Source organism: Hyperolius riggenbachi, chromosome 8, assembly GCF_040937935.1.
Source record: "Hyperolius riggenbachi isolate aHypRig1 chromosome 8, aHypRig1.pri, whole genome shotgun sequence".
Lineage (NCBI taxonomy): Eukaryota > Metazoa > Chordata > Amphibia > Anura > Hyperoliidae > Hyperolius > Hyperolius riggenbachi.
The window spans coordinates 213,864,743-213,879,351 of record NC_090653.1 but is presented as its reverse complement, the minus strand read 5'-3'; the positions used below and the strand labels follow the sequence as shown (position 1 = coordinate 213,879,351).

General features: G+C 40.9%; 1 protein-coding gene across 5 annotated transcripts in view; it reads right to left on the bottom strand.

The window, feature by feature from the left end:
• The window catches only part of STRBP (spermatid perinuclear RNA binding protein), a 278,568-nt gene that overhangs the window by 80,324 nt on the left and 183,635 nt on the right, over positions 1 to 14,609 (bottom strand). For all 5 annotated transcript variants that reach the window (XM_068248150.1, XM_068248154.1, XM_068248153.1 and 2 more), the window contains 2 exons: positions 8,701 to 8,812; positions 4,551 to 4,648 (listed from right to left, as the gene is read on the bottom strand). In XM_068248150.1, coding sequence (XP_068104251.1) covers positions 4,551 to 4,648; positions 8,701 to 8,812 — 210 coding nt within the window. The remainder of the gene's footprint in view (positions 1 to 4,550; positions 4,649 to 8,700; positions 8,813 to 14,609) is intronic.

Below are 14,609 nucleotides of genomic sequence, written 5' to 3'. Positions count from 1 at the left end.
TCTGGGTAACCACAAATGTTCACTTATAACTGAATTATTGCAAATTTCCTTCTGTTTTAAGAAGGCAATTACACCAAGCTTTGCATTTTTAGTAGGAGGGCTTTTTGGTTCCTTTTATCCCCCTATACATTCCTAGTAGCTTGGGTCACCCTGAGCTTCTTGGTTACTCTGTTGTACTCGTCCAAGCCCTATTTCATACAGCCTTATCAATCCCTGCCATGTACTGATGAGGACCAAAAGTCCGAAACAGGCTGTCTACATGTGGGTTTGATATGGCTGTGTAAAACTAAAAGCTATAAGCTTGCTATACACCAGCGGTTCTGGATGCTTGCTTGGCTTACAAGGGCGAAAAGGGATAATTTGCATATTTAGTGGTGGTGCATTGTGGGTAACCACAAATGTTCACTTATAACTGAATTATTGCAAATTTCCTTCTGTTTTAAAGAGACACTGAAGCGAAAAAAAAATTATGATATTATGATTTGTATGTGTAGTACAGCTAAGAAATAAAACATTAAGATCAGATACATCAGTCTAATTGTTTCCAGTACAGGAAGAGTTAAGAAACTCCAGTTGTTATCTCTATGCAAAAAAGCTATTAACTCTCCGACCAAGTTTAGTCGTGGAGAGGGCTGTTATCTGACTTTTATTATCTCAAGTGTTATTGTACTGTTTACTTTTCCTCAGCTAGAGGAGAGGTCATTACTTCACAGACTGCTCTGAAAGACTCATTTTGAATGCTGAGTGTTGTGTAATCTGCACATATTATAGAATAATGCAATGTTAGAAAAAACACTATATACCTGAAAATAAAAGTATGAGAATATTTTATTTGCTGCTAATCTTCTAGTAATTATTCATAGTACACAACCAATTCACTATATCATATTTTTTTTTTCGCTTCAGTGTCTCTTTAAGAAGGCAATTACACCAAGCTTTGCTTTTTTAGTAGGAGGGATTTTTGGTTCATTTTATCCCCCTATACATTCCTAGTAGTTTGGGTCACCCTGAGCTTCTTGGTTACTATGTAGGACCCACAATGTCAGTTTTATTTTAACTCGCTTATGGCTTTTGTACCAATATATTGCATTTTATGTTTTGGATACTAACCAGTGTCTCACTCATATTTGGGTGCGATACCACTATCTGTGTTGGAGCACTGGGTGTCTGCAGGTTTAACCATTTGATGGCTTTGTAAACTTTACTGCAAAGAGCATTGTCTGCGCTAAGGAGGACTGAATCATCTGCTGTTCTATCAGTGGAATAGAGGTCCTTTGCTGCAATAGTGACATTTGATCTTGGGAAGCGCTTGTATTGATTTGCTCTTTTTGTATCAGAATACAGATACTTGTCTCTTTACATGGCAGACTCCCTTAAGAGAAGAACCTTTTTAAATGACATATAAATTCATGCACTGTTACCTTTACTTGGACTTCATTGTGGTTATGAGATAAAATGACACATTTTCACTCATTTTGCACCTGCATTATATATAAATGTCTGACAAAAAGACTGAATGAGCTACAGACATGGATCTCAGCAACCACGCAGCACCTCCTAATCAAAACAGCAAATTTCTCACTCAAATCCACTGGCTGCTGCTGACTGTCACACAACAGAAGTTGCTTCCCAGTGCATGTCAGGCATCCTTAATGTGTTGTGAAAAGCATTATAAAGAAGCAATGAACTAAAAGAATATGAGAAAAACTGAAAAGAAGCAGTCATCTGCCTAACACCCTGGCTTCAAATCACAGATCGGACATCACAGGACCACATTATTACTTTTCTGCAGATCTCCCAGAGTATATGCCTTCCAGTGTTACAATGTACCTGATGTAAATTATTAAGCTGAAGATGTCACCGTGTACAGTGGTGCCTTGACCTACTTCTGCCCCTCTTCACTATTGCACCAGAATCTCATGTTTCAAGTTTGAGTGTCAGCACAGTCATGAGGTTCTCAACCTGGATGCTGTACATTACTTTGATCATACTTCCACCCCGTGGTGTCACTCTCTGCACACCTCTCAAAAACAGGTGACAGTGTGGGGTGAAGTGGTGTACAAACACAGGCCAGAGATGTGTTTTCTTGCTATGGAAAGAGGAGAAGGGACGATGTAGGACGGAGCAGGAAAGGAAAGAAGAAAAATGCACATGGCGCCCCCTATCCAAAGCCAGTCAGCTAAGACAGTATTGTTGCTACTTTGATCTGATACTAGCTCCAACAGAAAAAAACATGTTTATGTTTATAACTTTATGTTAGAATGTTTATGTTTATAACTAAGTTAGTCTAGGGAAGCTAGGACTAACTGGATCTAGGTAGCAGCGGCTCAGTTCTACCTGCAGGAGTGCTGGTACTCAGAGGGGGGCAGACTGCACACTACTACACAATGGAAAATTCAGTTAAGACAACCAAAACAGTACTGCACTTGCAGCACAAGCCCTGCCGTCTGATTTTTTTATTTTTTTAATACTAAATTATTATTACTATATTTAAAAATAAACTCAAGTTTTCTTTATACTGTATTTTGATTAAACGTTGCAATGATATATGTTGGGGTGATGCAAGTAACTTTCTAAATGGAAGTCCAACTCTAGGCACATATCTAACACACTATTGTCCAGCTTAGTAATCAGAGGGCACAAATGTTATTTCTTTGCAACTCCAAAAGTCAGTGCTGTAAATCACACACGCTCCACTCCTATAAGAGAAATTATGTAGTAGCAGATCATCATTTCTAACCCTGACCTTGTACTTTAAAAATGAATTACTGTATTTTTTGGACTATAAGACTCACTTTTTCTCCCACAAGAGGGGGGAAAAAAGTCAATGCGTCTTATAGTCCAAATGCAGGGAGTTCCTAGAATGTGATCACCTGCCAATTCTAACCGCTAACCCGCCACAATGTTGGGGACTCCCTGTACTGTGCCAATGCAGAGGAGAACACAGGAGGACACAAAGGGGCACAAGGAGGACAGAGGTGGACACAGGAATACACAAGGGGGACAGAGGAGGACACAGGGTGACACGAGGTACAAGGGGGCATAATCCACAATATGCTCCTTCATGTATGTACCAGGTTTAGTATATATTCTTTTTCCCTGGTTTTTGTCTTCTAAACCTAGGTGCGTCTTATAGTCAGGAGCGTCTTATAGTTCGAAAAATACGGTACTTAAGAGGAACTTTACGTAATACAACAATTAATAAAATTGTTTTATTAATTTTTTTGGTGTTCTGCTAGGAGTCTTCACAGGTACCCTTTAAAAATTAGCTAGGTAAGCAGCTTATGTCATGCTAGCGGAATTTCAAGACTATGGTGATATATCTACTTTCAAAGTAACCATGACCAAATCAGAGTTTATGCCAATTAATATGTCACTGGAACAGGTAGCTCTCCTTAATGGTGCACATACATGGTACAATTTTTTCGATTCGATAATTTTGTTTGATTATTCAAGTAGATCGAATATAAAGATTTTTCCAACATATCCAGTTGGATTTTTATTGAAAAAATGTAATAAAATCGATTTTTTTTTCTTGATTGAAAAAAAGATTCTTTTAAATTTTTATTCAATTCGCTCGTTTTGGCCAAATAAATGGGAAAATTGAACGTGTATGGGCACCATAAGAGAAATTATTCCTTTCCATACTAGGAACAATCTCTTTGAAACTTTTGGACGGCTTTTTACTTTAAATTTCCAGCCCTCAATTGACGCATTGGCTAAGGATCTTAAACAATGGGACAGTGATGGGTTTACCTGGTTCAGGCGCATAAGTATCCTTAAGATGAATGCTTTCCCTAGAACCTTACTTAAGTTAAACATGCTGCCAATTGTGTTTCCTAACCTTTACTAAAGTTAAATTAAATATGTATAAAGCTTGTGTGGAGAAAAACTCTCTAGGGTGTCTACTTTACTATAGTGAGGCGAAAAGGATAAGCGGTTGGGGCTGCCGTATATAAAATCGTATTACTGAGCTGTAGCTCTTAACCGACTCTTGGACTGGCATTTGTGTGTGCATATGAATGGTGGCTAGAAAAAAACTGCTATAGGGTAGAGACTTTGCTGGAGCAATATGGGTGCCGACATCAGATGGTTGGCAGACGATGCCAGGGTAGGCTACTCACATGCTACAGGTGGAGGATTTCATTAATAGAAATTATCAATGCCCTTAATACCACAGCCCTTGTTGGGCCTGGTATTAAGTTTAGATGTCATTAAGAGTTATACTCTTATGATGAGTATATGGTTTTACATATTTTTATAATAAACTTTTAAACTAAGGGTAATGCACCATTTAAGCATATTTTTTGCATGATTTATATGGTCTCTAAGCCACTATTGACCAGAAAGACTTCAGATTTGAATATGAGTGATATCTGACCAGTGAGGTCTCACAATATGGTGAGTGACACTGAGTGGGGTGAGGTGACTGCATCTATGTGCAATACATTTGTTTCACAAAATACAAGTAACAACATTAACATATTTAGAATAGTAAATAGAATAAGCAGACTTGCTTTACATGTTATGCAGATTACAAATGTAGTTACCTGTGCACTTTGCGTAATCTCTTCTCTCTCTTTTACATTCATGTATGCCAGTGCATCTGTAGGCTCCCTCTCACATGGATCATGCAGACCTGGTCCTCCTATAAACACAAAGGTTTTATGTGTTTAAGTGACACAGGATAAATGCAAAAGTCAAATTCAGAGAGACTCTGTACCGTATAAAAAAACCCCTCCAGGTGATACTTACCTCGGAGGGGAGGCCTCGGAGTCCCAATGAGGCTTTCCCGTCCCCTGTAGCTTTAGGGAATCCAGCGCTGGCTCCCAGGAAACCTCAACCGACAAGCTTGACAAGCAGGAGGTTTATTTACCTCTCTGGCATCCTGCGCAGGCGCACTAGCGGATCTTCGTTCGGGCTAGGCGGAAATAGCGGAGCCCAATCGTATCCGCTCTACTGCGCTGGCGCAAAGGACTCGCGCCTGTGCAGTAGAGTGGATCGATCATGCTTGACTATTTCCGCCTTAACCTGAAGGAAGAACAGTTTGTGCGCATGCACAGGATCGCGGTAGGCAAATATTTTCCTCGCCGCAATTCAGGGGGTCCCGGCAGGGCCTGAGGAGAATGGGGGAAACCTCGTTAGGATCCAGAGGCTTCCCCCTCCTGAGGTAAGTACCCCCAAGGGCCCTTTTTAAATACATATTTTCTTTAAACTCCGTGACACTGAAATGATGACTGTGTGAGAAGCCTTTTCTGTCAAAATATTTGTATTTTTTAATCTTGATCATTTCATCCTACGATTCACAGTCCAGCTATGAAATCCAGTCATGTGTCCTCGTATCTTGCCTGTAGCTGAGCCACACAGTCTAGGGAAAGCCCCTCCTACAACCTTGAAGTGAAGAAATATGGAGACTGACATAAGTATTTCTTTTTAAGCAATGCAAATTGCCTGGCAGTCCTGCAGATCATAATCTGCCTCCAAAACGTTTAGCCATATACCCTGAAGAAGCTTGCCTCTAAAGGAGTAACAATTGGAGAATAAACCCTGAGTGACAGGAGTGAATTGAAGTCTCCCGAACTAGCACACAAACAGCAATAACAAAGCTAAGTGGTTGGTACATAGCATTCCAGGCACTTTTCCAAAACTAAAGGCCCATACACACGGCATGCATTTGTCTGTAGTTGTGAGGCAGCGACAAACAGACAAGAGACAACAGCATATTTATGGCAGTAACAATTCGAGTTTGCGACAGTTGTACACATGTGACAACAGAAAGAGTGAAGACACGACGCAAGTTGTCTGTTACAGACTACGTATAATAGCAGTACTATGGTGGTAGGGACTCTGCTGTCTATAGAAGACTTTCGTACACACGACAAGCCACCAACAGACTAAGCTACGGTTCATGAGACAAAAGTCACAAGAGATTCACCAGTTGAATCGTTCAAACATGGCTTTGTCTGCAGACAGTCTTTGTTTCGCTTGCCATGTCCACAGGAACGAACTGTTGCACGAACTGTCGCTCAACACATGTCTGTACAGACATTTGTACGCCGTGTGTATGGGCCTTAACAGTGGGGAGAAAATGCAACACCTCTCCAGGAAGGCATTATCTGGTCTCTTTCTTTCTTTACCAGGTCCCTTGTCACCTAGGACAACTTTAGCAGTGCTAAATATTGCAGAGCTGCTTAATCTACCAGACTCACTCCTTCCAGCTCAATGGTGAGATATGAGGAAGCAGTAACAGGACTGCTTCCCACTTACCAGAACAGCGACCAGAGTGTGACAGGTGGACTCAACAGTATGGAGACACTCACAGCAGACTACTAGATTGGATTAGAAGGGACCTGGAAACAAAGAAGATGGATGAGCAGGCACTACAGCACATCTTCCTGGAGAGGTAACACCTTTATTTCACAACAGGACATTTGTTTATTTCTGTCCAGAGGTGGGCTTCCAAAAGGCAATACACAGATCCCTTCAAGTCATTTTTTTGAAGGACTGAATAAAAATACTTCAGAGTAAGGCAAGCTTAAAGGGAACCAGAAGTGAGAGGAATATGGAGGCTGACATGTTTATTTACTTTTAAATTATGCATATTGTCTGGCTGTCCTGCTGATCCTCTCCCACTAATATTTTAAACCATATACCCTGAACAAGCATGCAGATCAGATGTCTATGACAAATCTGACAAGATTAGCTGCATGCTTGTTTCAGGAGTGTGACTTAGATTCATACTGACCAGAGAGATCGCCAGGACTGCTAGGCAACTGGTATTGTTTGAAAGGAAATAAATGTGGCAGCTTCCATAGGTCTCGTGCCTCGGGTTCCTTTTAAATATTGGCCATTCTTTGTGTATGCGCAGCTTCATTCTCTCTCACTGCAACCAACACTTCAAGTGGAGCTGAAGTAATAATTTTGTATTATATTTTTGAAAATCGTAGGAAAGGGTTCAAAGTTCCAGGTTCTTATTGTTCTGAATTCTATGTGAGAATACTTCTCCTCACTTCTTGCTTCCTTGCTACCAAAAACAAAGTGAGGGGAGATGTGTTCAACGGGACACAGGTATCAGTGGAAAACACAACTTCTAGTGATGTGGTAGCATGTTAGAACGTCTGTATGGTTTATACTGCTGGCTATGTCCCAGATGACAAGCAACAGCAAGTTTGCCCTCAGGCAGCAAAAAGTCTAAAACCGCCCCTGGAACCATGACAGAAGTTCAAACACCTCATAACGCCATATTTTACAATGGAATGCCAGCCAAACAGTTTTGTAGTGCGATGCTTGCCATACAACACTGCCAGATTCAGAAAACGGTCTTGTCAATGAGGAAAAAAAGACAAAATGACTTGATTTTAACACATCTTGTTGATGACTACATTGAAGAGTGTGCAAACACCATGAAAACATTCACACAATCCTGAAGTATTTTGTGACACAAATAACTTTTCTTTTAGCTAATTTGTGCTGCGCCCAGCTTAAACTCCAGGCACCCAAAGTAGGTGGAGCAGACTATTCTCTTGCCTGATGGGTGGAAAAAAGAGAGAACTCCATACAACAAGCCAGTGTCGAGCCTCATTCACACCCAAAAACAAAACCGCAAACGTTATGTGTTTTTGTACGATATATTTCCTTCCTCCCGGTGCTCTACTGCGCGCTGCATTTTTTTGAAATAGCGCTTTTCTAATCACTTTTGAGATTCACTCGTTGACATAAGTCAGGAAGTGAACTCTTTGACCCAGAAAATAATAAATACAATGTATCTATTCTAAAAAAAACGCGAACGCAATCGCCGCATAAAGCGGTTTTGTGTGCATTTAGTGCTCTTCCTATACCTTCCATTATAGCAAAAAACGCCCCAAAAATGGTACAGGAACCGCTTTGCTGAACGCACAGCGCACGAACCGCACTGATGTGAACCTTCTCATAGAGATTAATTGCACAAGCGTTTTGTGGGTGATTTTGAAAATCGCCTGCGCTTGAAAAAAGTACGAAAACGGCCCTATTGTGAACGAGCCCCCAAGGAGAGTACCTACATGGCACCTGCTTTCTTAAACACTCAGCACATGAATACTGCAAAAGACTTTCTGAGAATGTCAGAAAATATACCAAGTGAAAGCTAATAGGTAAGCTGCTTATTCATCCATGACATTAAATCTCTCTCAGTTACACCAATGGAGATTGCTTCACAAATGGTACCTGATATCTGTTACAGAATGCATTTTACTAAAATAAAAGCACACATAAACTGGTTAAACTTGTTTGTATCTATAAGTGTATTACGATGCTTTCACCAAAAAAAATACTTCAGCAGTTATTTATCTACAGAATCTAGCTTTCCATCATTCAAGATCATTATCTGTTTACCCACTACCTCCATTGCCTGTCATAGGTTGCTACAGGTGCCCCTTAGTATTAGGTAGCGTAGCTGGAAGTACCCTCAGTATTAAGTTGCCCTGACTGAAGGGAGAACTCGTCAGTGGAATGCCAAGAGCAGGGTGAGTAACCTCTCATTTATACTCTCATCAAGACCTTGTGTAGGGAAGGAGGGAGGCACTCTGGGAAAGGAGTGAGCCGCCTTCCCATCATCACGCACCTGTAGGCATGTGCCTACAGTACCTTATGGTAAATCCGACCCTAACCTCCACACGCAGGAATCACAATCACCCTACTGTATATATATGGAAAAGTTCTCACCAGGTAAAATAATGCCCGATGCTAGGCACTCCATGACTCTCCGTAATGCTTCTCCAGCACCCAGCGGCCTATTACATGTCCCTATTGCTTTTTCACATATAATCTCCAGTGGCTGAAAAAATGAAAGGCATAAAGTAAATCTAGTGGAAAGACTCACAAGAACAAAAGAGATACAGAAATTTAATAACCTTTCCTTGCAACTTTTTTTCAAATGTGAAACTTATTCGAAAAACATTTACCAAAATATTTCTAACAATGCGTGTACTTCACTATAGTTTTCAAGGGCTGATGAATACAGCAGAGCATGAGTGATAGACATATTTTTAGTTCCCCTTGTACAGTGTATATACGTAGATATTATATATCTTGCTCACTATGATTAGTGTTGTTTATATAAGGGTCAATATGTACACTTGTATGTCACATGCAGGGATGGGGTATTTATTACACTTTAAGCAAGCTAGAAATACACGCAAGGATGCGAGACAGAGGCCCTTATTCAATTCACTTTAGTTTTTTTTTTTTAAGTTTTCTTTTAGGAGATACTTTTTCATCTTTTGTTTAAAATAATTTTTCAGTACTCCAACTGAAAATTTAGCTAAAAGTAGATAAAAACATACAGCTAAAATTATTGTTATTCTGAGCATTTTCTTGCTTTCTGGTGGCTTAAAAAGCATTGTATTGATAAGGTGTGAAATATCACCTAGGAGAAAACTTAGGAGACAAGGGGCCATATGCAATTCCCTTTTTCACCTGAGTTTTCTCCTAGGTGATATTTTAAAATGTGTCAATAAAATGCATTTTAAACCTCCAGCAAGCAAAAAAAAAATACTCAAAATAAATTTGATAGTACTTTTTACATACTTTTTGATACTTTTTCTTTTGCAAAGTGCTAAAAAGTTCTTTTAAATCAAAGATGAAAAATTTTCTCCTAGGAGAAAACTCAGGTGAAAAAGGGAATTGCATATGGCCCAAGGACCCATATGCAATTCACTTTTCCTCCTTAGTTTTCTCCAAGTTGACATTTTTAAACTTGTCAATAAAATGCCTTTTAAGCCACCATAAAGCAAGAAAATGCTCAAAATAATTTTGATAGTACTTTTTCAACTTCTTTTGGGTACATTTTTAGTTGAAAAGTGCTGAAAACTTATTTTAAATTGAAAATGAAAAACTATCTCCTAGAAGAAAACTCAGGTGAAAAAGTGAATTGCATACGGGCCAAGGGCAAGCTAGAAAATACTCAAAATAAATTTGATAGTACATTTTCACCAACTTTTGAGTACTTTTTCAATTGTATATTGCTGAAAATGTAGTTTACAGAGAAGATAAAAAATTTCTCCTAGGAGATAACTCAGGTGAAAAAATTAATTGCATATGGGCCAAGGGGCCATATGCAATTCACCTTTTCACCTGAGTTTTCTCATAGGAGATCATTTTTCATCTTCGATTTAAAATAACTTTTCAGCAATTTTCAACTAAAAAAGTGGGTGAAAAAGTACTATCAAAATTATTTTGAGTATTTTCTTGCTTTCTGTTGGCTTAAAAAGCATTTTATTGACAAGTTTAAAATTATCACCTAGGAGAAAACTCAAGTGAAAAAGTGAATTGCATTTGGCTCTATGGGCCATATGCAATTCACTTTTTCACCTGACTTTTCTCCTAGGAGAAAAAATGTCATATTTGATTTAAAATAGCTTTTTAGCATTTTGTAATGGAAAAAAAGTATCAATAAGTAGGTATAAAGTACTATCAAAATTATTTTATGTATTTTTTTGCTTGCTGGCAGTTTAAAGGGCATTTTATTGACAAGTTTTAAAATATCACCTAGGAGAAAACTCAGGTGAAAAAGTGAATTGCATATGGGTCAAGGTGAATTGAAACAGGGCCATTGGGCCATATGCAATTCACTTTTTCACCTGAGTTTTCTCCTGGGAGATAATTTTTCATTTTCAATTTAAAATAACTTCTCAACAGTTTTCAACTAAAAAAAGTACCAAAAAGTAGTTGGAAAGGTGCGATCAAAATTATTTTGAGTATTTTGCTGCTCTCTGGTGGTTTACAAGGCATTTTATTGACAAGTTTAAAAATATCAACTTGGAGAAAACGAAGGAGGAAAAGTGAATTGCATATGGGCCTGTGTGTCTCTTGGCTATAATATAGCATACTGCTTTTATTTATAGTATTTCATTGTGTTGCATGCTGTATGCTGAGTTGGAGTACATGTAGGTAACTAGGCACCTGCTGACTGGACTAAGTCACCAGTAGTTGCTCACCAGAGGTGAGATATTCAGTCCTATGGAACAAAGCCTGAATTCATTACAAAATGCCTGTGATCCGGTGAAAAAAAATTCCAATCCTCAGTTGGATCACAGAAGAACACAGCTGCTGAGGACACTTTCACATCTTAGCCCGTTTTCTGCAGATTAACGCAAAGTCAATACTTTGCGTTAACCAAGGTATAATGAAAGTCAATTTTACCTTTCACATCCGGCGCTGTGTTTTGGTGCGTTGCGGTTAGACGCACCCAGGAGCTTTTAATCGTCGGGAGCTGGCGTTTTCCAGTCAGGTGTAGAAAGAAGCAGAAGCGTGCACCAATGTCCTCTAATGAATTTCGCCTTTTAATCCTCCAGATTAGTTCCATACAAACGGGGTAAACATCAGTGCATACATTAGTATAGTTGCATATACATACTGGTGCTGGTGGCAGTGGTCTGGTGGGTGCCTAGGGTGTGAAAGGATCGGCGACGGCCATTTCGCGTCCAACAGGACGCTTGGTCACGCTGCGTTCCACAAAGTGAGCGCTCGGCGAGCCTCCGTGATAACGCGGGGAGTAGCCCCGCCCCTTCCGGGGGAAACGTCGGCGTCACAAGGAGTTCAACTGAGACACGGGGGAAGCACTTCCGGTATCAGCCTGGGGGATGGCGCTCATGCGCACTCGTAATGCATACAAACAGACGCATTCAAAGGTTAGGAAAACCACCACTAGATGGGGACATCATTATGCCCACATCTACTTCTGCGCTCGTGCGTCCAAAAACTGGCGCAACGGGCATGCTAAATTATACATGCCCATCCATTCCCCATACTCGAAACACCAGCGCCCCCCCCCCCCGGGTGTCTCAGAAAAGTGTATTAAATGTGCAGTGAAATAATTAAAACAAAACACTTTTAAAAACAAATAGCCAGGACGGCCAATCAGGAAACAGATGACTAAATGTTTACCATATTATTTGAACGTTTGCTAAGATGGAATGTTGCCAAGACTTGAAATATCTCAAATTATCAAATTATTAAATTATTAATAACCGCATCGGGGCCTTCGCCAACATCCGCTCCCAAAATTATTTCTTATATAGAGGGTAGCGTAGGGAGCCTAAATGACTCTCCCCGTCCAAATAAAAAATGGAGTCCGGCCCAAAAAAGAGCCAAAAACGAGACACATCGACTGGGAGTGTTAAACCCAGCGTCAGGTCACCGTAGACTCCCTATATCAACGGGTGTCTCAAAATTTGGGGACATGAAGGGCCAGACTTGTCAGCAGAGGCCCCGACGCGAATAAACACAGAATTTCCACTGGGACCAGCATCAGCAAGGGCCAGAACACGCATAGGTTCAAAACACTATACAGGCATTCCAACAACTAACCAATTACTGCTAAAGAGTCATGGATCCAACATACATGACAGTTCAATTCTGTCGTTAAGACCCAAAGGGCCCATCGCTTCAGTTTGTAATATAATCCAGGTTTCTCTCCTTAGGAGCATCAGCTCCCTGTTTCCCCCTCTTCTAGGCATCTCAACTTTTTCCAAAGCCATAAACCTCACATCATTACACTTGCCCCTATGAATCTCATTCATATGGGTGTACAGCCTGGTACAACCTTTCCCAGACTTCATTACACTCAAATGTTCACCGATTCTGACTTTCAGGGGGCGAGTTGTTTGGCCAATATAGAAACGTCCACAAGGGCAAAATAAAACATAGACTACAAAACCGGACTGGCAAGATAGGAAAGATTTGATCTGAAAGATTTCCTTACCCACTTGTACATTTTTTCGGGGGAGGAGCATAGGACAATATACACAATTACCACACTTGTAATTTCCTTTCAGAGTTGTCCTGTCAAGCCAAGTGGTAACCTTTGGGGAGGCAAACTCACTACTTGTTAGTAGATTTTTCAGTGTAGGAGCTCTCCTAAAAGCCACTCTTGGTGGCCCATCCACTTTCTGTGCCAGATCACGGTCCCCCGAGATCACTCCCCAATGTGAAAAGATAGATTTTCTAATCTTCCCCGCCATTGGTGAGTACCACTTGGCTTGACAGGACAACTCTGAAAGGAAATTACAAGTGTGGTAATTGTGTATATTGTCCTATCTTTCAGATCAAATCTTTCCTATCTTGCCAGTCCGGTTTTGTAGTCTATGTTTTATTTTGCCCTTGTGGACGTTTCTATATTGGCCAAACAACTCGCCCCCTGAAAGTCAGAATCGGTGAACATTTGAGTGTAATGAAGTCTGGGAAAGGTTGTACCAGGCTGTACACCCATATGAATGAGATTCATAGGGGCAAGTGTAATGATGTGAGGTTTATGGCTTTGGAAAAAGTTGAGATGCCTAGAAGAGGGGGAAACAGGGAGCTGATGCTCCTAAGGAGAGAAACCTGGATTATATTACAAACTGAAGCGATGGGCCCTTTGGGTCTTAACGACAGAATTGATCTGTCATGTATGTTGGATCCATGACTCTTTAGCAGTAATTGGTTAGTTGTTGGAATGCCTGTATAGTGTTTTGAACCTATGCGTGTTCTGGCCCTTGCTGATGCTGGTCCCAGTGGAAATTCTGTGTTTATTCGCGTCGGGGCCTCTGCTGACAAGTCTGGCCCTTCATGTCCCCAAATTTTGAGACACCCGTTGATATAGGGAGTCTACGGTGACCTGACGCTGGGTTTAACACTCCCAGTTGATGTGTCTCGTTTTTGGCTCTTTTTTGGGCCGGACTCCATTTTTTATTTGGACGGGGAGAGTCATTTAGGCTCCCTACGCTACCCTCTATATAAGAAATAATTTTGGGAGCGGATGTTGGCGAAGGCCCCGATGCGGTTATTAATAATTTAATAATTTGATAATTTGAGATATTTCAAGTCTTGGCCACATTCCATCTTAGCAAACGTTCAAATAATATGGTAAACATTTAGTCATCTGTTTCCTGATTGGCCGTCCTGGCTATTTGTTTTTAAAAGTGTTTTGTTTTAATTATTTCACTGCACATTTAATACACTTTTCTGAGACACCCGGGGGGGGGGGGGGGGGGGGCGCTGGTGTTTCGAGTATGGGGAATGGATGGGCATGTATAATTTAGCATGCCCGTTGCGCCAGTTTTTGGACGCACGAGCGCAGAAGTAGATGTGGGCATAATGATGTCCCCATCTAGTGGTGGTTTTCCTAACCTTTGAATGCGTCTGTTTGTATGCATTACGAGTGCGCATGAGCGCCATCCCCCAGGCTGATACCGGAAGTGCTTCCCCCGTGTCTCAGTTGAACTCCTTGTGACGCCGACGTTTCCCCCGGAAGGGGCGGGGCTACTCCCCGCGTTATCACGGAGGCTCGCCGAGCGCTCACTTTGTGGAACGCAGCGTGACCAAGCGTCCTATTGGACGCGAAACGGCCGTCGCCGATCCTTTCACACCCTAGGCACCCACCAGACCACTGCCACCAGCACCAGTATGTATATGCAACTATACTAATGTATGCACTGATGTTTACCCCGTTTGTATGGAACTAAACTGGAGGATTAAAAGGCGAAATTCATTAGAGGACATTGGTGCACGCTTCTGCTTCTTTCTACACATTGTTGTCATACTCTTCCTTCTACGAATATTGGCGGAGCACATGTCTCAGCATCCCCCGGATT